At 36.9% G+C, this 23,087-nt stretch overlaps 1 protein-coding gene across 1 annotated transcript; it reads left to right on the top strand.

Moving 5' to 3' along the window:
• The first annotated feature begins 71 nt into the window (after positions 1 to 71).
• Positions 72 to 21,870, top strand: YME1L (ATP-dependent zinc metalloprotease YME1L). The gene is made up of 14 exons (XM_069836433.1): positions 72 to 302; positions 461 to 616; positions 703 to 1,003; positions 3,219 to 3,422; positions 3,511 to 3,690; positions 6,348 to 6,442; positions 6,514 to 6,757; positions 8,072 to 8,204; positions 12,574 to 12,676; positions 15,128 to 15,353; positions 16,279 to 16,430; positions 16,511 to 16,657; positions 18,309 to 18,470; positions 21,460 to 21,870. Exons 1-14 carry the CDS (start codon positions 276 to 278, stop codon positions 21,610 to 21,612), a joined length of 2,283 nt encoding a protein of 760 aa, XP_069692534.1. The 5' UTR covers positions 72 to 275; the 3' UTR covers positions 21,613 to 21,870.
• The last annotated feature ends 1,217 nt before the right edge of the window (positions 21,871 to 23,087 follow it).

The following is a 23,087-nucleotide window of genomic DNA, read 5'->3' as shown; positions in this document are numbered from 1 at the left end:
ACATGCAATATAACATTATTTGTGTAATTGAGTGTTCTTAATGTATGTTGGTGGCCATGGACAATATTGAGACGTGCAGGTATGCCAATAGAATGCGACTTGGCAAATACAAGCGATGACACAGCTGTCGAAAAAATAAATGAATTCTTCACTGCGCGACAACAATACGCGACGTTTGTGTCGTATTTATGTTGGGTGTTAATTTGTGACAAATTATACTTGTACAGTTTGAAACAGTACATAATATACACTTTTTTGATAACTATTATTGATCCATGTTTACTTTACAGAATAATAATCAGGTAACTGTAAGTCAGGTTGAATTCTTTGAAGTACGTAATAGTTTTGTCCTGTATTAGGTGTTTCATTACTACAGCTATTAACAGTTTGCATCATGTAGAGTTTACTGGAGAGATATTATTTCTATATTAAGTACTAGAATATGTCTGATATTTTTCAGGTGTTGTTTCACCTTACCCAGTTTACTTCAGCTGCTCTTAATTCAAGACGATCGTGTTCACCTTTGTCTCCTGGAACGAAATCAAATCGGCCACAACAGTGTACTCTTTCACAGAATGAAGACTTTGATATAATTTGTTCTCACAGTTTGAACACCGTAAGTGCATCGAAATATTGACTTTCTAGTTATAAAAACGACTATAATGCATATTTTCTAAATATATACTGTTCTTTCTCTTTTAGGTTATTAGTAATTGCAAAGAATTTACATTGAAGCATTTACCAAGTATTAAGGGTGGATGCACAGATAGACTTGCATCTTGGCTCTTTTGGAATCAACTAACTGCCAGGCCACTATCAAAAACAAAAATTACGTTGCCATGGCAAGTGACTTATACATCATCGGAGACCTTCTTTGAGAACAAACATGGCTTTCCACAGTCAAACGCTCCTTATACTAATTCATCAATATCCATCAGCGTTCCAGAAAAATGTGCCAGGAAACTATTGTTTAGTGCCCTTGTTGGGAGACCTTTTTCATTTGGTAAGTTTAAATTTAGGCCTAGATGTGATTTAAAGAAAAAAAGTGTTGAAAAATACCACATGTTCTATAACATCTGGGGACCTGAATGTGTATTACTGCAGCGTTTTTCTCGTTAACCAAACGGCGCTAAACTCTAGAACACTCAAGAGATAAGCAAACTGGGGATTACTGAGGAATACGATACAGTCATATTACATCCCACTGATGACGATGATGTAATATAATAATTATATGTGCAAGGCATACCAAAACCTCGACTAACTTAATCTAACCTGTCACCAATTCTCAGTCTACCAAAAACGTAAAGTTCGGTATCGTAATCTCCACTAGACCTGCAAACGGTTCCAGCATTGGTAAACGTGCTGTGTCGACTTCGAACCAAAGGAGAGGAGAAACGGTTAAAATCAGTAAAGATGGCTAGGCTTATGCAATGTATTTCCAATAATTATCCCTGAACCAAAGACTTTGGCTAGCTTAGAAGTTGTTGCGAAATATGAAGTTATAATGAGTAATTCTGGTGATCAGTGAATAAAGATGAATATTTTCTCTGGACCAAAAAATTGTTCTTTCTCTTATGCCAAAGGAAAAAAAAGAATCAACGAATGATAGACAGATATTTTCCATGGCGTGATTACTTCCTGAACTTCTTCGTACAGTCAGTCTTGATTTCTCGCATGATTTTTAGCTACTTAGCAGTATTCTAGAGTCGTTACATTTTTTGGAAAGCTGATGTTGGTCCTATTGCTTAGGACTACACTGGATGAACTTCCTTCTCACGAAGCGGCTATTTGAATGTGGAGCACAGTGTTCCCATAGGATGATTATTAAGACAAAATGTTTTTTGTGAAAAATTGTCATTTGCAGTTGCGTCTCAGCTTACCTTAATCGAAGGCAGGTGATGAGGTTAGGTATTTTGTTAATAATTTATAGCTTACTGGCTTACATAAATGTGCCATTTTATGAGTTTGTGTACGATACTTGGTCCATGAAGCTCAATGACGATATAAGGAAAGGTTCGGTTGTATGTATTGACATTCCAAAACATTAATTGATCCATGACCTTGTGAATAAATTCGAGCTGAAGGAAGTGTTACAGATAGGAAGGCGTAACTATCCTCACTGAGGAAAATTTGGACCACATTGAAGATCACTTGGAAAATTGCCTAAAATCACTTCATCATCTTTTGTATATGTCTTAGAGTTCTTTGCTAAGTTAAACATATATAGCCTATTTGCAGTAGTGCTAGAAGTGTGATCCAGTGAACCTGTATAATTAGGCATTGATTTAGTGAGTGCCACCACAGTGATTTAGTGGCTAGAGTACTGGACTTATAATCCTGCGGACACAGGTTCGATCCCTGGTGTACCCTCAATTTATAACTTGTGTTGGGCAAGCCCGAGGTGCAGGTAACACAGGGATTTTCTCCGGCTCCTCTGTGACAAATTATCATCTCATCTCATGTGTAGCTTAGACCAGCCTCCTATGGCGCACCCTGTTGGTAATGGCTTCATACGGGGGAATGACGAACAGTGGAGTATCTGCCATTAGCAAAAAAAAAAAAGATTTAGTGAGTGGTTTTTAAATGGAATGCATGGCAATGATGTTATCCCTAATAGGCCTAACCTTCTGTTTTTGGAGGGAACTTGATTTCATCTCCGTGAGTATTTAAATACAAACGTTTGGAACAAGAAGGTGGACAGTTTCAGCATCTTCTTGCGTAGGTACTTTGCGTGAGTAAATGACATTTTAGTGGTGGGTAGGTCTAATTAATAATAATTTACGTGAATAGTTTGAGGATTGTCGAGTCACTGATAACACACATTGCCATAATGAGCATGTGGGAGTGTCGAGTAACCACTTCATTGTAAAGAACTAAAGAAGTAATCCATTCACCTTCTACTCCCTTTAAAACTGCTGTGCTTTTGTAATCTTGGCAGTTACAGGAAATAATTGTCCTGCATCTCATTCTACCCCATACGAGTAGTGATAAAAGTGATAAGAGAAGACTCTTCCTAGGACAGAACTGAAAGCTATCTGAACTCTGTTAGCTGTTCCACCAATTTGTACAAATTGTTTGACTTAACTGAGTTATCTTAACTCTCAACAGATTGTTTGACTCACTGAGTTCTCTTAACCCTGTGACTTGTTGCAGCAAATAATATACAATTCGTATAATATTTTAATAAAGTAATGTGGATGTGCCTGTGCTTGTAGACATCCATGTTCGAGGCTTCAAGACGGAGCGCAGCATCACGGCTGAGCGGCTGCGCAACCCCACGATCAGCGCCCGCATGCGAGATGCACTTGGATTCTCGTATACAGGCGTTAGCACTGGGAATCCCCCGGGAATAGTGAGTAGCGGCATGGAGAAATTGGGAGGCGTCCACCAGGCAGATCTGGAGACAGACAAGATCAAAGGCAAGTTACAGCCGTTGCTCTTGTTTCCTTGTAGCGAACAGTACTTCGTATTGCCACTCGGCTTAAGCATTGCCTCTATCTTGCACAGTGCTGATGACGGACGAGACGCTGAGCACGGAGGAGCAGCAGCGCATGAAGGTGGCGTTTGCAGAAGGCTACCTCGCAGGCACTGGCCAGCGTGCGCCGGGGCGCACCATGAAGTGGCTCAAGATCATCCAGCAGCTACTCACCATCGTCATCTTTCTTGCCATATTTCTTTCCTTCATGGGTGAGTGAGCATGTCTCAAAGATTGAGCTCTTTTGTCTACTGTGTGAGAACTTTCTTCTTTGTCTTGAGGATTGTTTACCCAATGACAGAAATTCGTAAGACTGGGATTACTGATTTTGATTGTACTGTTTTGGATGATGTAAAACGAAGTGCAGCAGAGGCATATTTCACAATGCTCAAAGGTTGCCCAGTTAATTGCCTTTCTTCTCGCATTAGCAACACATGTGATTAGCTGCAATTTGTTGGAATAGGCTAATGAGGTTTCCTGGTGGAGAAAAGTCGACTGCTGCTGTAGTTCCGTCATTTGCAAAGTAGGAAAGAGATCGTGTGAAAAATTGACTTCAATTTAAACAAACAATCTTCTTAATGTATCCAGCTGTTTGCTGACAACATAAAGTCCACTGTAGTCTATTCAGTTGTTGTTTTTCATAAGAAATGAGGGGTATTTTGATCGGTGTTCATTATAGATGCCTGTTGCTAGTAGCCAGAGTTGGGGTGTAGTCAATATATACTGCAGGGCTGTGTCTTCTGCAACTGGTACTGATGAGTTTACTTTACTTCTTTTGTGGTTTATGGATGGACAGTATAGAAGAATGTGTTCCAGATCTTCACCATGATTATTACACCACAGACAAGTAGGATTATCAGAAATGTGAAATCGGTGTAGGTACAATTGAGTGACATTGTGACCTGTTCTGGCTCTTGTTAAAAATGTTTGAACATGTCTGGGCAAGTTTTTGTACATTTCCAGGTCATTTGGTTTTTGGTTTCTTTTGTACAGACTGTAAAATTTTTCCTTTTTCAGAAGAGAGCCAATTGTTGATCCATAGGTTTGTAAAATGAGACTTTACTGAAGTGAAAGCATTTCGATTTCAACAAATTGTTCAGAATTACTCTGCTATAAGGAAACAGGTTCCAGTGTTGTAAAGAAAGATACCAGCTACCATGAGAAAGGGAATTTTTAAGAACATCATTGAAGAAGATTGACTTAAATTTTAAAAAAATGTGAAACTAAGTGATTATTCTTAATAGAGAGAAGTGACGTCAGAGCAATGAGATCTCGGTATCTGAGTATGTATGTATTTTGTTAAGTATAATCATTTTCAGTAACACTGTACTCCGAAGTCCCACGCCATGGTCTAAGGCATCCTGCCTAGGACTCGTGTTACAGAATGCGCGCTGGTTCGAGTCCTCATGGGGGAAGAAATTTTCTCATGAAATTTCGGCCAGTGTATGGGACCGGTGCCCACCCAGCATCGTGATGCACTTGGGGAGCTATGATAGCTAGTGAAATCCGGTTACGCAAACCAGCTATAATGGCTGGGGGGCTCATGCTAACCACACGATACCTCCATTCTGGTTGGATGATCGTCCACCTCTGCTTCGGCATGTGGCCGTGAGGCCAGCAGCCGGCTGGTCGGTCTTGGCCCTTCATGGGCTGTAGTGCCACGGATTATTATTATTATTATTATTTATTATTACTGTACTCCGTGATCTGGCAACTGTTTGGCATTTTGTTGAGAGTAAGACAGAGATGCGCAATGCTAAAGAGTTTAATCATGTTACAACTGTATTAGGTTTCGAAAATTGTCAACATGAAATCGAACTCAGAATTAAATCTTGCACAGGTACAAACTGTCTTGTAGGATATAAAGTGCCGCAATTCTAGCTGAACAAAAATCGATTTTTGGACTAACTTACAACAAACACAAACATAATAAAAATTTGCACGCGAGAAATATATGCTACTCGTAACTCTTGTACAAAGTTCATAGAAATGTGTTAGACAGGAGAGAAGTTATAATTTTGTCCACCTAGATCAGCATTTTTACACACACTGTGCGTAGAATAATCTGGAAAGGTAAGAACAACGTGTTACAGTTGCTCATGATGCAGTTGAGTTCCTTTGTCATACCACTATTTAGACCTATAAAAATCATATAATTGAATCATTTATTATGCACTAACATAATATGATGGATTTCATGAAAAGTCATTCTTACTCTCTCTGTTTGGAAAGTGTACCGCTTGAGTAGATTGTGTCAGCAGGCAGACCTTTCATGAAAATGCATTAATACATAGGAGGGGTTTTCAACTAGCGATTGTTAATCTTTCAAGACATTACCTATTTAGTTATTTGGGCAGAGTGGCAAAACCTTAAACTAGATTATAACAAAAAGTAGAAATAATTCTATATATTAATTTTTTTAGCAATGTGAACTGTACAGTCAGTGTATTGTATATAATACAACAAATTATGAAGAGGATTGCCTAATTTAGCTTGAAGTGGATTGCTGATGTATGTTTTTCATCAGAAATAGACACATTTTAACTTTTCATGTCGTTACATTATTCCTGTATAATGAAAAGTAAAACATGTCTCGAACTCGAGAGCTGTTTTTTACCAGGCTCATGTTAGTAACTCGGTTGAATATATTAGCTATGATATTACATCATCCAAAACATTGGTGATATGAAAAGTGTATCTCTTCTTTCCTTGCAATTTAGTGATATTAGTCAAAAGTTAAATTCTAATTTTGTGTACTATATGGTTATTGCAGTTTGAATAAGCACAGTATTTGAAGTTAGATCTCCAACCAGCTTAGAGAAACTTCGTACTTAAACAGTATAGATATTTGGTGATGTTGTGTTGACAGCAAGTGCAAGTGGCTCGATGTTCCGCATCCAGCTGGGCAACCAAGTCGAAGTAGATCCAGAGGAAATCCACGTGACGTTCGAAGATGTAAAGGGGGTAAGTACATAGTCGACCCAACTGCTCCAGTGTACGTGAAGCCCACCACTCATGCCATGTTGTCTGTGCAGGCAGACGAGGCCAAACAGGAGCTCAAGGACGTGGTGGAGTTCTTGAAGAGTCCAGAGAAGTTCTCTGCTTTGGGGGGCAAATTACCGAAAGGTGTGCTTCTGGTCGGTCCTCCTGGAACAGGAAAGACTCTTCTTGCCCGGGCGGTTGCAGGGGAGGCAGGGGTTCCGTTCTTCCATGCAGCTGGCCCTGAGTTCGATGAGATACTTGTTGGGCAGGGTGCCAGGAGGGTGCGGGACTTGTTTAGTAAGTAGCACCAGACACTTTGTGGAATGGGGATTCTTCTGATTTCTGAATGATGGTCGAGATGTATGTATTATGCACACAATGTCAACTATTAATACGTTTCATATTTCATTCTTTATCGATTTTTGTATTGTTTTTGTACATTCGCGTCAATTTTATGTTTTAACTCAGCTGGTAACTCCCATCAGCCCAAATTAGTAATGTAGTTCTGTAGTTATAAGCGTGGCCACTTAATTGTCATGTCCCATCTTTCGAAAAAAAAAAAAAAACAGGTGTAGAGCCTGAGAGGTTTCTCATCTTAAATTTGCAACAAAAAGTGAAAATAATTATGTGATTCTAAGGCAAAATGCGGTATGTCATTTCTTGCTTGTTTTCAGGCGTGAACATTTGAAGTATGAGTGACTGTATAAAACAATAATAATCATGTTTTATAGCAGTGGATTAGAGAGAAAAATAATAGAGATATGCATGTCTTTTGCCATTATATAGGTACTGGTACCACGAGAATGCACGACATTGCAGAATCTCATTTTTGCCAAAAAATTATATGTCACCTTTTGCCTTCGAACCACAGAATTATATGTATAAATTTCCCTTTGGGGTCCCCCCTCCTATTCATATTAGCTTCGTGTCATTTGTCAGTTTTACAAAATTACAAAGAGTATGTTTGTATTTGATTGTAACCAACTCGCCATTGTGTGTTTTTGTTTAAAATTAAGACCAGTTACATTTTTATTAAAAGCTATCTGTTATTCCCAGATAAATTAAATATAAACATAATCTGTCATAGTTAACAAATTTGTAATTATATTTCTGAGCTAAAAGTACTCTTTGACCTTTGTGGCAGCTCACCAATGACGAGAAGATTTCTTGACACATAACAGATGGCTTCCTCGAACCATTTTGTGGTGTCAGTGATGCTGAACACGCTTATTGTCGTGGAAGTCTTGAATGTATTGTTATTTATATTTTGTATAGTGACAAAGTGAGACAAAGAAAAGCTGTCTTTGACATATAATTATGTGAGTCATGTTCATTTCGATTTGAGCAATGGTGCCCCAGGTTCAGAGTGACAGCCTTCTGGCCACTGAAGGAGAACGTAATTTATTGGAATGCATAATTCCTTGTGATTTCAGTATGATATACATAACAGTGACACATGTTCTTGATGATAGAACGAGTAAGAAATTCGAAAATGTTGGGATCTGTTCTTTGAAGTACTCATTCTGAAATTTCAAATCTCAGAGAATTGCACTTCACATTAGAAATTGATGGTCACTTTTACACGATGCGTTGTGTGTGACATGTTGCCAGAGGCTGCAAAGGATCGAGCTCCATGTGTCATCTTCATAGATGAGATCGATTCGGTTGGAGCAAAGCGAACCAACTCGGTTCTGCACCCATACGCCAATCAGACCATCAACCAGCTGCTGTCGGAGATGGACGGGTGAGTGTGCAAGACTAATGCTGTCAGTATAGGGTAGTGTAGGGATCAAACACATCATGCTGCTGGTGTTTATTACCGTAGTACAGCATACATCGGGTCACATCCGTTCTGCATGGCGGTTGACTCATAAGTGCATTATGTGTTATGCGTAATATTGCTCTCTGTGCAATAACCATATCACAGTGATGCGACCACATACTCGTCATGTGAATGCAGGGCACAGTGGTTGACTCAACTGAATTCACATTGCTCTCTGCAAAGTAGCCATTACATCACACTGCGCCCACATACAGTCAACTTCGGTTATATGGACCAGCATATTCGAGGTTCACTAAAACCGAAGTGTCTGTTTTTATACTACTGACAGTGAAAGAAAGATCAGAACCTGCGACAGCTGAGGATATAGCAGAGGTATTAGATATGATTAAAAAATGTGGGGATGTGATCAAAAAAATATAAGTATTTATAGGAAGTGAGAATAGTGACAAAGGATTAGGTGTAAGCAGAATAGTGAGAAAGTGAAAGTGAGCGCAATTAGGAATGAGTGATAATAGTGAGAAAGGGTTAAGAGAAGTGTACAAGTGACAGCATAAAATTAGTACTAACATTTGAACGTTGGAACAGTAAATGAATATAACAGAAAGATATGAGAAAAGGTCAAAGAACAAATAGGACAAATAATTCAATATGATAATTTATAGAGAAAAATTGAAATTGAGATTTTAGTGAATAGTGAAAGTAGTATATAATATTAGATATATTAATGAACAAATAGAGAATAGCAAATGAAATGTAGGAGGAATACTGAAGGGGAGATTGACCAAGTAACAAAAAAGGTACATAGTGTAATTGGGAGTATTGGTGTAGACGTGTACTGCAAATAATGTGTTATTGTAATAATATGTGGTGGCACCGGATACAGAAATGTGAGGTACACCATTACATGTAAAGAAGTGCTGTGACGAAATATATCACATCATATACTACTGACAGTAGTAATTATTCCTGCATAGACTACTTTCAATATCAGTAATAACATTCACTTCATCTTTCAACATTAACACTTCATGCTTCGACGTCCTGATGTTCACAGTTCAGAACTTGAATCTGATCTGACCATGTAGGCAGTAAGCAGTGACCGACTTGGCACCCCTCCCACAAATTAGGGATTTGTGTTTACTGTATACTGGGCTTTGGGATTTCCCCGGGTTCACTTTTACTTTCGAGAGGGACTGTTGAAAATCATTACACTACTCATCACTCTACTACCATTCACAAAAGAAAATACTTTTCTACCTATTCTTCTAATAACCTCTATTAAAGGAGTCAGAACTAATCCTTGTTTTATCCTGTACTGCGTATACTATTCTCTTCAACATGTTTCAAGCTGTTCAGAAAGTTGAACAAATCCTTTCTTTGTCTTTCAATGCACTTAAGGGAAGAGGATGGTATTTTTTGGTGAAAAATGAGTAAATTTTCAAAAAACAATTTTTTTCCTTAAAATACTCTGTGATATGTGTAGAATACATTGTATAATATTTTGTGGGTATTTGTGCCCTTATCGGTTGTTGAGACGCCATTTTTAAACTTCCTGCGCTCTGGATTTTTAAATTACACCGCACTTTGTTTGTTGTTTCCGGAACTTCATTTTTTTTTTCAAAACCAAATTTTTCTTTAAAATACTCTGTGATGTGTGTGGAATACATTGTATAACATTGTGTGGGTATCTGTACCCTTATTGGATGTTGAGACGCCATTTTTAAAGTTCCTGCGCTCTGGATTATTAAATCACACCCCCTTTGATTGCTGTTTCTGGAGCTTTATTTTTTTTTGCTACATAGCCAGACAAAAATCGATATAATTTTTGAACTATTAAAGATATATGAATGAAATTTAAAATACACATTCTCTAGACTACTAGGAAACTTTTCTCTGTAACGGAATTTCCCTAATTGATTTCATTTTAAAAATAAGTCTCTCTGTTGCAAGAAAGAAAATAAAAAAAATGTTATTAAATTTTAATTGTTTATTTTACAAATGTAGGAACTAATATCAAAATTCTGTTATAGACAGTTTGTAGAGCGTGCTTTTACAAATAAATTGTAACATTGTGTTTGAATTTATCTTTAAAAATGGCTTGGATATATCGAGTTTAGTAAAATCCTGCATTGGGTACATTTTTTTTTTTCAAATCTGGCTCCCAAATAATTTATTCAAAATATTTATATTTTGTTGAGTTGCTATAGCCGTGAGCTCTCTACATACAAAAAATTAATATTTTACACCAAATAGGAAAAAAGTTTAAAAAATTACCATCCTTTCCCCTTAAGGAGTACAGGTATGACAATTTGTTCTAAACATATTTCTGGATGTTTATATGAGAAAGAATTTTCGTAAATTATCGTTTTGGTCATTTTAAAATACAACATTTTCTTGGAAATTATATTTTTAGGTTCAGTATAACCGAAGTGAGGGTTCACTATAAATGGAAATATTAATGTACTTTTTAATGTATGCGGGTTGGGACCAACAATATAGGTTCACTATATCCAGAGTTCACTGTACTATCTATGATATATGACTGGGACACCATAAAACAGTGAATAAAATACATCAAAGTCAGTAAATAAAATTACTGTAATTCGTGAAAAATTTCGTTATTTAAGTAAATCGTGGAAAAGTCGGGTGAGTTGTGAAGAAAAAGTTTGAATTTGAACATGGAAATCAGTTTATTGATCATCGCATTCAGTAGAACACCAGTAATTTGGTTTTGTCATTTGCATGGGAAGGCTCCATTCAAATTTAACCCAAAGAGAATTTTCGCTGATGGGAAAATGCTAACCTTAATGAGAAAACTGGTATTACTAAGGCTGGTTGGAGAAAAGTGTCAAGTCATTGTCAAAAACATTAGACCATGTTCATTTGCAGGCCACTTGGCTGCCAAATTATCAAAATACATTATTCCTTGGTCTTCACTGCATACTCTTACTGAAAATGTTGTAAAAATGTTTTACACATCCCTTCTTATTGTGTTAGTGTGTAACGAACCTAAGCACTGCACATTTGTGACACACAGATTTTTATTCCTCACAGCTGAGCAGCCATACTTTCCACATAATAAACTTAACCATTAATTTCGTGCTTATTTTGGATGTTTCAGTGTCCAAAATAAAATAATGGAATTTCGTGACTAATGAATGTACGATTCAGGAAATATTGGTAAAAAAAAAGTCGCGTTTAACACAAAAAATTGCTAAATTCGCAAAAAACGGGAAAAACGAGCAAAATTTGCAACAAATCATGATCGTAAAACATGTCTACAGAATGAGTCTCGTTCATACCCATAAAAAACCATAACAGCTTTAACTCTCTGACTCAATTAGCAGGAATTCATGAAAAAATCATTCCCGAAAATCAGGTGTCCCTACATATGACATGCAGCATCTCAAGATACCATTACTTAACTTAAGCCCCAAAACTTCGTTTTTTAATTATACTTTTAGTGCTGCCAAAAATACGATAATTTGAACCTGCTGAATTTGTCTAAAAGAGAAGAGGTAATTATTACTAGAACTTGTTAAATCATGAATATCGTTTAGTACCTTGATTTTGTCAGGTACTTGTTACGCAATAGTTTGTATTATGCAAGTGCATCACAATATAGTCAGATGGGTCCCTTCTCTTATTGTTTTGATAATGCTAGGCCCACACACTACCGGATTGTGTTTGCATTGTAATCAGGGCCAGGTTTTTTTAATTGTTTTCAAAATTTGCGTGAAAATATAATATCGTCTTCATGGCTGAAAATTAATTAGCAATAATCTTATGCACGACTTTGTATCATGGCGAAATAAAGCTGTTTATAATAATTGTGCTCTTTGTAAATCAGTCTTATTCTTACTTCACTCAATTTTGTATAAAAACTGAGTTATGAAAAGTTCTGTAGACCATTAAAGAGAATAATATAATTCAAAAAATGATTTGTCTCCCTATTCTTTTGCAGCTAACATCTTCAAAACTAATATACTGCTTGTCTTTAAAATAATATTTAAAAATGCCCTTTTTATTGCAGAAATGAACATTTTTCGCAGAAAGTCAATCTTAGCGAAAATTCACGACTAATTTACTGTCATAATTCAGTCACATTTATGAATATGATAAACCCTGCATATACTTGGTACATCTCCCCTTCACATTCCGTGTAAAACTAGCCCTGATTAATCAGAATGGCAATTCACCTCGTGTTGTTGATACCCATGTCATGCCAGCTGACCTTAAGTGACTTATTTGTCGTAAGTTACAAAATGTAACTTGATGTTGAAATGTATGATGTGGTATGATAGGTTTGGGTGTGATGTTAATGCTTCAGCTTCCACCAGAACGAGGGAGTCATTGTACTGGGTGCTACCAACAGGCGAGATGACCTGGACAAGGCATTGCTCAGACCGGGCCGATTCGATGTTGAAGTGAATGTGAGTGACAGACCTAACCTAATTTACAACAGACAGTTCCACAACTTTTATTTGGCATTTATACATTATTTCAATATTTAACATGTATTAGCAAATGTTAATAAAATAGATAAATCATAGACTGAAAAAGTAGAACATATTTATTGTATTTTTCAAATGTTGCCTATCTGATATGGAAGTAGTTGGAGTGAGATGTGGATAGCTGTTATTTCTGCATAAAATTGGTTATACATTGTTCCGCTGCTTGATATATTGAAAAGAGTGGGGATGTGATTTTCTGCTCCCGAACTGTTGGTTTTTTTTTTTTTCTTTTAATTTATGTAACCAGTCATCTGACAATTTCCAGTGCTAATATAATACTGTATAATGTTTTTAATATTGGTGTTGGTGTTTCATATTTGTGACTGGTTCTCCTAGTCTAATTAGATGAAAATTGGTTGAAAAATTAACTGGTTTTCTCTAATAAAAAATGTTTTCCCTTCTTTCATCCATGATAATTTCGTGTCGAAAAATCACCTAGAAATATTTGGCCTCACAGGTTTCATTTAATGTTTTACTATCCAATTTTAATTAAATGTTCAATGATCTGTTCCTTAGTGAACTGAACCAGTTAGTCTTTATTTATTTCATTAAATTGTTGGATAACCAATCCTGTAAATGTATTTGGGTTATGTTTATTACTGACTCTGATTTTTTGGTATAGACAACCGCATCGTCACATTATCCACAAATAATGAGATTCTCATTTGGAATATTTATATTTTAGTAGGTAGATTATTGACATAAATATTAAAAAGTGTAGTACTGAAAACTGAACCCTGTGACAAGCCTCAATGAGTCTGCCTGTATTCATATAAATCATTGTCCTATTTTGTGGCAATAAATCTTTGGATAATGAAATCACTGATCCAGCATAACATAATATTATTGCCTTGAACATTTTGCAGTTCTGCAAGTAATTCATATCTCCAAACAGAGTCATATGCTCCTTGAAATTCAGTTAGTATTACTAAGGTGTCTACTTTTCTGTTTAAACTTGTATATATCTTTAACATTTTGACTAAAGTTTAAAATCTGTTCATTTGTTGAATGCAATTCTCTAAAGCCAGCTTGATACGAGAACATATGTTATTAGATCCTAGCAACGAATTTAATCTGTACCTATGAAATTATCTTTTCCATAATTTTGGTTATCACACTAATAGCCAAGTGATATCAGTTGATAATTTGAAAACGTATTAATTGATTTATTGCTTTTCAGAATTGGTAACAGCTTATTTTCCAGGCACTAGATATTGTTGTATTCCAAATTAGATTATATAAGGAAAGTAGTCTTTGTTTTGCTCGTTTGCCAAGAAGTTATTGTCTGGACCTGGAGGTTTTTTGGATCTTAGGTTATTAATAGTAATGTTGAATTTTTTTATATTAAATTCTTGATTAAAGTGCAATTTTTAAGATGGGTTATTGATTCAAAACATCCTTTAATTTTTTCTTCATTGTATATATTTTTTTGAGCTTGTACATATTATACGTTAGCATAGTATAGATTTAAAGTGTCTAATTTAATTTATAGTTAATTTTAGGAATTTTTTAAGCTGCTGAAATACTAGCTCTATCTTTTCCAAAGTTAATTTCATTAATAAAAGAAATGCTAATTATAGTGAGTGCAGAGACTCACAGTAGGAATATGGGTTTCATTCCAAGAATCTAAGTTTCAGTTGCACTGCCTGTGTACTGTACGTCTGCAATAATATACTGGGCGTTCATTTCAAAGTGTGTCATGACGTCACTGTTGTGAGTTAGCGATTTGAAGTGAGTTTCAGCTTTTATGTCAGAGAAGTTGCCTATTATTCAAGGCATTCAGTCTGAACTTGAGAAAGTGTACAGTATAACTTGAACGTCGTAGCAACAGATGGCGGTCTGTAGGGTTTGTGTGCTACCATAACCTCTTTCAGAATGTGTTTTGCGCTGGCAAGTCGTACCCAGGGTATTTGTTATCATCGGTTGCGTATGCAACATTCCACAACACAAATCAAATGCTCCGTGTCCATGTACACCATCGAAGTTAATGTCAACAAATACGTAAGTAATCGTCTTAACCTTCTCCCCATAACCCGACAGTAAGAAAAAACCCACCTCAGTACATGTTTTCAAACAGTTCACATTCCTGCCACTACCGGCGTTACCATACATATCAGTAAGTACTTTTCAGATGAACGCCGTACTTGCTAGGCAACTTCTCTGACACATAGGTAATATACCTCTGCGGAAGTGTAGGAAGATTGAATTATCTAGGCTCGACTAGCCACATGACGGCATACAGCGAGCCATGACACACTTTGAACTGAACATCCAGTAGATTAGATGGCAGTGTTAAGAAAGATTAGTTAAACACCATTTTTATTCTTGAGGGATGTGAGATAGTCCTGTTTGATACATGTATGCATGTAGGTACCGACACCTGACTACACAGGCCGCAAGGAGATCCTGGACTTGTACCTGGGCAAAGTGCTGAGCAAGGATGTGGACGTGGAGATGCTGGCCAGAGGCACCACGGGCTTCACGGGGGCCGACCTGGAGAACATGGTGAACCAGGCTGCGCTGCGGGCAGCCATCGATGGTGCAGACTCTGTCACCATGAAGTACCTTGAGAACGCCCGTGACAAAGTGCTCATGGGTGCGTAAACATTAATTACTGTCATTGCTAGTTTTGCTTTCCATCACCTCAGAAATTCTGTTAATCTCTCTGAGTTTAATTTCGTTTCTCGGATGGAACTACATGTTATGCAGAATTCAGTACTCGAATGATAGGTAGATAATAGATTCAAATACAGGGTCTCTAGCTTTACTCGCCTTCCAAAGAAAGACATAAATTCACTGCTTTGACCTGGTTTGGACTGGCGAACTCGATGTAATGGCCGGCTTGGGATGTGTGTAATTGTTGTTTATACAGATGCCAGGGATTTTAACACCATTGTCAAAGTCAGTTGACTTCTTTAGAAGAGTTTTTGTTAATAATTAAGGGATGTGATTGATATTGGTTATAATGACCAGTTTCAGTTCAGTTAAAAGTGCAGGCAAGGGGTAACTGAGAAATCTCTGCAAGCTGAATTCCTCTAGTAAGAATAGTGCGAGTCAGAATTAAATTATGCGACAATGTCATATAGGAAAAGAGAAATAAAAGTAAGCCAGATGCATTATGCAACCACTTTTATCAGCTGTGGACACTTGCATTATTAACAGCAATCATTTTGTTCGGTGAATGAAACTGTAATTCGAATCAGAAATGTTATTCTAGTGGACTTGTTGGGCTCCCAGTTTGACCTGCTCCTGTATGTGAATTCTTGATCTTCTAGATCCACTTAGACCCCCACTTACGTGAAAGAAAAAGAAACTTAAAACCTCACTCATATGAATGGTGGGAAATTTGAAAATGTGCTGATTACTGGCAATTAATATTTTCCATTGAAAGCCCTGATGTTGTGTAAATAACCTGCAAAGAAGACACTGGCTGATGTTCCAACAATAACAACAGAGGACATTTCTGTTCTTGGAACATTGCTTAGAACTGTATTATACTTACTGCAATAATTTCTTCTCAGGACCAGAGAGGAAGTCACGGATTCCAGATGAGGAAGCTAACGTGATCACTGCATACCACGAGGGCGGCCATGCCATTGTTGCATACTACACAAAGGACTCGCATCCCCTCCACAAAGTGACCATCATCCCACGAGGCCATTCCCTTGGACACGTGAGTATACGTATATAGGAAGGTTGTGTGAGAAAACGGGTTTGAGCAAGGAGAGTTGTGACGTGAAGGATGTGTTGCAGACGGCATACATTCCTGAGAAGGAGCGCTACCACGTCACCAAGTCACAGTTGCTGGCCATGATGGACACCATGATGGGGGGACGTGCAGCTGAGGAGCTGGTGTTCGGCCCCGACAAGATCACGTCTGGAGCATCCAGCGATCTCAAGGTGACTGCTTGTCTATCAAAGCAAAAAATAGCCTGATGCCTTCCTTCAGTAGAGCAGTAGGTTTATGAATTGTAATAGACTCCAGTTCCTGATTGAGAGGCTCCTACTCGAAAGTCATTAATGCCTGTTAGCTAATCCTCTGATGTAATTGTCTTGCACATTCCCATACTTCAAATGAAATTCTCCACACTTGTCATAATGTGCAAGCCTTTATCATATCTCCTGATATGCTAACAACAAGATACTGTACTGAGGACGTAATCCCAGCAAGTAATATGCTAGTCTAGGATTTGAAACCTGTAAGATCCTAATAGGTTTATTGCTCGATTAATTTGTTTATTTTGTTCAGTAAATTCTATTATTTAAAATAATTTATTTCAGTTACTAGTCATACCCGCGTACTTCACTGCACTTGTTAGAAATAAATATTGACTTAAATCTAAATACAGTTTTGTAATTACTTGGTGAATAATAGCTTTTTGTATGTTGTAAGTCGTTTGCTCCTGAATCATTTTGAAAGTTGTATTTAAAATATGTATTTAACTGTTATTATCATGCAATACTTTCTGGAGTTGTTCAGTCAATTCTACTTTTAAGATTGCTACTATATTAGACCTAATAGACAATTGGTCAGCGTCTGAAATGAAATATACTTGTAAGAGTTGAAGGCTCTTACTCTCACCTGGAAGAAGATTTCCAATTAAATGATAAGCCTATGCTTGAACTTTAAATGATGGCGTAGAATTGACTTTATGTACTTCTTTTGCACCAAATGATGCCACTTGGAATGTGTTGTACTGTCTTATATTATTTAAAAAGTGTGTTGATAACGAATGTACTACGATAAGTAAGGTTTTAATTGGTTCTGGGGGCTCTTGAATCTCAGGAGGAACAACTTTTACAACAGCGCAACATAATCTGTTTGGCTCATTATCTCATTTTTTCGCATTGCATTTATTGCTTAGTTTATTCATTTTATCTATTTTAACACATTTCAAATCAGCATAATTAATATTTGGATTATAAAATAATGGAATGCTAAGGTAACGTACTATTACTGCATACTAAATCAATACATTCTCGTTGTTCGTTAATTTTCTGAGATGAAAATGAATGTGGTACATATATATTATTTTAAGAAACACAGGAAACGAATATGAGTAAATTATGAGCGCAGGAACACTATTTCGTGACACTTTGTAAAATAACTCAGCTCCAGTGAGCTCAATTTTTACTCTGTATGCCTTGTATTTTTAGTCCTGGGAAAATACTCATCTTTACACCAAAACTCTTCATAATACTATTATGTTCTGTCGACAAAAAGAAACTGAAGTGTATAAAATTAGAGTATTTTATGTGAACCAAATAAAGTTTAGTAAATAATCAAGTAATATAATGAGTAGTAGGCTATAGCTTCAGGGTACAGTGGTGAGTTTCTGTTTGTAGAATATTCTAGCACCTTTGCTGCTACAGTTTTAACATTGATACATTTGTTTTCAGATACAATTCTTTACAATTAACGTGCTTTTGATGTGTTTAACATTACAAAAATGGAATGTCAAATTAACAAGAAGTTAACAGTTGGTTAATTTCAACAAATGACGTCTTTGTTGTGAGAGCACAGTACTGAAGTTAATGATTGATGTCGCAGCAAGCCACATCCATCGCCACACACATGGTGAAGGACTGGGGCATGTCAGAGAAAGTGGGGCTGCGCACACACGAAGGGAACAACGGTGGCTACGTCATGGTGAACGAGCTCAGTCCCAGCACCAACGACCAGATCGACTCTGAGATCAAGAGGATAATGACCGTGAGTAAACATACATAATATTGGATAAGATAAATTGTGTACAGTGATTGTCTAATGTGAATTCACAACTTTATAAAAGGATTATGCTGTAGTTCTCCATCTTTTCGAGAAAATTGTTAACGCCACAATGCCCACCTGAATGTATTGATATACAATATAACCTAAAATCTTCAATTTTTGAAAAATATAGAGAAAAATAATACAAATATAGAAAGAATGAAATAACTACCATCAGAAACTATAGATACATTAAATCCACATTTACACAGAAGGATCTCTGCAACAAGTAATAGTGCTGGAGCAAGTATTTATTGTAATCTTTTATGGGTTTATCTTATACTAGGAGAATATGTTGTACAGAAGACACAGAGATATAACAGGGAAACTGAAGGTTGAAAAATTAACAACACAATTGGAAAATAAGAGATTACAATGGTTTGAGCACCTTAACAGAATGGAAAGGGAAAGGCTAATATTAAATTTAAAAGTAGAAGGAAGATGACCAATGGGAAGACCACGCAAAAGATGGATAGATCAAATTCAGAAGAAATTACAAAAACGGGAATACAAATGGGATGAAATAAACAGGAAAAAAGCTTGAGAAAACAGACAAATGGAGGCATATTGGAATCAACCTTCCGAAGAGGAGGACACGATAAGAGAATGATGAGGAGAACATAGTACACACTGTGGTGGCTATTATTATTGGTCTACAACAGTTAGTTTATAGATAAATTAATTTACCAAAGTAGCCATATTTTGTGATTCAAAATCATAATTTCGGGTTATTGTTTAAATTGTCACCAGAAAACGAGAGAGAGAGAGAGAGAGAGAGAGATATCTGTACCAAAATAAAGTATGTACAAAAACAGACAAAAATATACTTTAAAATGGTTTAGAATGGGAAGAAAATGAAAATGCAGACTTTCTGGAAAAGAAATAGGCAAAGGTAAATCAGCCTTGGAAGGTGATGTAAGGCTTTAGAAGCAACACTACTAAATTTAACGACCAGAATCCACAACTTCAACAAAACAGTCATCCTGGTAGACTCCAAAGCAGCTATAGAAGCAATAGTACCAAATACTGCAGCTAAAATCCCATCAGTAAAGAAAGCAGGAAACTGCTAACAGTGCTTAGAAGGCACATTGTGCTGCAGACATTGGATTAGTGTCTCACCACTAGACACAAAAGGGAGCCGAAATATCGCAACAACCCAAATCATCAAAGCCAACACACACACAGTAAAACAAAACTTGATCAAACTTATATTAAGCACACCAAAACAACACATCAAGGAAAATAGTGGATGAATATGGATATGAAAGGAAAACTTTTACATTCGTTAGATTGCAAGGATGCCGTAGCCAAATTTAGGATTCTAACAGATTCGTTAGATCGCAAGGGTGCCGTAGCCAAATTCAGGATTCTAACAGATTCCTTAGATCGCAAGGATGCCATAGCCAAATCCAGGATTCTAACAGATTTGTTAGATCGCAAGGATGCCGTAGCCAAATTCAGGATTCTAACAGATTCCTTAGATCGCAAGGATGCCGTAGCCAAATCCAGGATTCTAACAGACTCGTTAGATCGCAAGGATGCCATAGCCAAATTCAGGATTCTAACAGATTCGTTAGATCGCAAGGATGCCGTAGCCAAATTCAGGATTCTAACAGATTCGTTAGATCGCAAGGATGCTGTAGCCAAATCCAGGATTCTAACAGATTCGTTCGATCGCAAGGATGCCGTAGCCAAATTCAGGATTCTAACAGATTCGTTAGATCGCAAGGATGCTGTAGCCAAATTCAGGATTCTAACAGATTCGTTAGATCGCAAGGATGCCGTAGCCAAATTCAGGATTCTAACAGATTCGTTAGATCGCAAGGATGCCATAGCCAAATTCAGGATTCTAACAGATTCCTTAGATCGCAAGGATGCCGTAGCCAAATTCAGGATTCTAACAGTTTCCTTAGATCGCAAGGATGCTGTAGCCAAATTTAGGATTCTAACAGGTCATGATTGCCTGGCACACAATTTGAACAGGATGAAAATATTCGACACGGACACCTGTATATTATGCACCACAGACAGTTTAATGAATGCAGAACACCTACTTCAGTGCAGCACCCTAAGTAAAACAGACAAAATGTAAAAGATATAACAAGCCTATACTGGGAAGCAAGAAGGAAAGTAGTGGAACTACCAAGATCCGGTTCATTGCAAATCATCATTACTTCCTGGAAAAGATAGGAACCACAATGCAGTATTATTCAGCAAAATTATTAATAAAGACAAGTTATAGAAAGACAGTATTAAATAATAATTAAAAACTTAGTGAAAATAAATCTTGGTACGAAATTTAAAATAATAAAAATTTGATTCCTGATTCTCCAAGAAGAGCAACAGTGGCTTACCTTCAGACTAGTAACTGGACATGACTAGCAGCACATCTCTTCAGAACTGGAATTTATACATCACCAGAGAACAGAATCCAGATATGAACTTGCAGAACATTAAAAAGCAAATGGAGAAAATCTAATGTTCTGAGAATTTACTTAATTATTCTATTAATTAATTGTAAGTATTTTATTATTATTCTGTTATTAGTTGATGTTACTTTTTTTGCAATGAAATCATTATTGTATTGTGATTATTTACACAATTTCTTCGAAACAAATTATATTTTGTAGTATTGATTTTCGGATTTTCTTTTATATAAGCTGGCTTAATATCTGTTTACATGTAATGGAAATGAAAATGCAAGGCTAGTGTATATTCACTCAGTATCTTGTGGCACAGTGCTGCCCTCAGTACCAGTCTATGGCAAGTAACGTTTCTCAATAACTGCCTACTATTTTAAGCCTTTTATTTTACTTAAAATGAGTTATGTTAGTGCTGGTACATCTTGGCAAGTTACTATGGATAAGTTTATTCATGAATGTCTGCAGAGAAATATTTTGTTCGTTTCATGACATGTGCTTGTTTATTGTAGGAATCCTACGAGCGGGCAAAGGCTATCCTGAAGGCACACCACAAGGAACATAAGATGCTGGCCGAGGCACTGCTCAAGTACGAGACACTGGATGCAGATGACGTTAAAAGCATCATGTCTGGGGAGACCCCGGACAAGTCCCAGCCAGCATGACCACAGCCCCACTGACATGCTAAAGCCACAGAGTTGTACATACTTGAATTAGCAACCATAGTGGAATTCCTGTCTACATCCTGCCCCTCACACGAACGTCAAATGGGGATTTCACATTGGTTCGAATGCAAATAAATGCTTCCAGAGTACTGACTTGGTTCTCAAAGTGATTCCACATCCCTGTTCTTGCCCATGGTGGGTATGGGTTGTGTGTGTCCAGTAGAACATCACAAGTAATAAAGAGCAGATGCAAGCTGTGTTCTTTGTTTCATTTTTAACTTACACAGTATTATGCAGTACAAAGTATATCCTTATGTCTCGTGACCAGAATATTGTACGAAATGGAAATATAAGAATTGGAAATTTATCTTTTGAAGAGGTGGAGAAGTTCAAATATCTTGAAGCAACAGTAACAAATATGAATGATACTCGGGAGGAAATTAAACACAGAATAAATATGGGAAATGCCTGTTATTATTTGGGTGAGAAGCTTTTATCATCCAGTCTGCTGCCAAAAAATCTGAAAGTTAGAATTTATAAAACAGTTATATTACCGGTTGTTCTTTATGGTTGTGAAACTTGGTCTCCCACTTTGAGAGAGGAACATAGGTTAAGGGTGTTTGAGAATAAGGTGCTTAGGAAAATATTTGGGGCCAAGAGGGATGAAGTTACAGGAGAATGGAGAAAGTTACACAACACAGAACTGCACGCATTGTATTCTTCACCTGACATAATTAGGAACATAAAATCCAGACGTTTGAGATGGGCAGGGCATGTAGCACGTATGGGCGAATCCAAAAATGCATATAGAGTGTTTGTTGGGAGTCCGGAGGGAAAAAGACCTTTAGGGAGGTCGAGACGTAGATGGGAAGATAATATTTAAATAGATTTAAGGGAGGTGGGATATGATGATAGGGAATGGATTAATCTTGCTCAGGATAGGGACCGATGGCGGGCTTATGTGAGGGCGGCAATGAACCTCCGGGTTCCTTAAAAGCCAGTAAGTAAGTGTTACGCAGTGGGCGTCACAAGCCAGAGTACAGTCGACCATACTGTCAAAAGGAGGTCATGGTCATGAAATTCATAATCACCTAGATCATAGACGCATGAGGTGAACACATTTCTCTGCCATGTTTGCTATATTCCCTCCCCTCTCTGTGTGCATCTGTCTTTGATTTTTGTATACTCACAGTACTCTTACATGCATTATGTTACTATTTATATTGTACAACCTTCCCTCGTCCCTGCAGACCGTTATATGATAGCTAATCAGTACAGCTGTTAAAAATGGAAGGTGAAGGAACAAGTTTCAGTTGAAATGTATAAATTATTTAACAATTTCAAATTTAACACTGCCCATTTACACATAATGATAGAAACTGTGAGGTAAAGCATTGCAGCAGTTGAAGTAATGAACAGGTTGGGTTGTAACAAATTTTAATATTTGTGAGATGGCTGGGAAGAGAACATAAGTG

The sequence above is a fragment of the Periplaneta americana genome, chromosome 9, assembly GCF_040183065.1.
Source record: "Periplaneta americana isolate PAMFEO1 chromosome 9, P.americana_PAMFEO1_priV1, whole genome shotgun sequence".
NCBI classification, from domain to species: Eukaryota; Metazoa; Arthropoda; class Insecta; order Blattodea; family Blattidae; genus Periplaneta; species Periplaneta americana.
Note: the sequence above shows the minus strand (reverse complement) of the source record. Positions and strands in the feature narration are given on the sequence as shown.

Coding starts and splice junctions, on each gene's coding strand:
- YME1L (XM_069836433.1), top strand. CDS start 276: ATGTTTACTTTACAGAATAATAATCAG. Junction 3,691..6,347: donor CATATTTCTTTCCTTCATGG/GTGAGTGAGCAT, acceptor TTGTGTTGACAG/CAAGTGCAAGTGGCTCGATG. Junction 15,354..16,278: donor CCGTGACAAAGTGCTCATGG/GTGCGTAAACAT, acceptor ATTTCTTCTCAG/GACCAGAGAGGAAGTCACGG.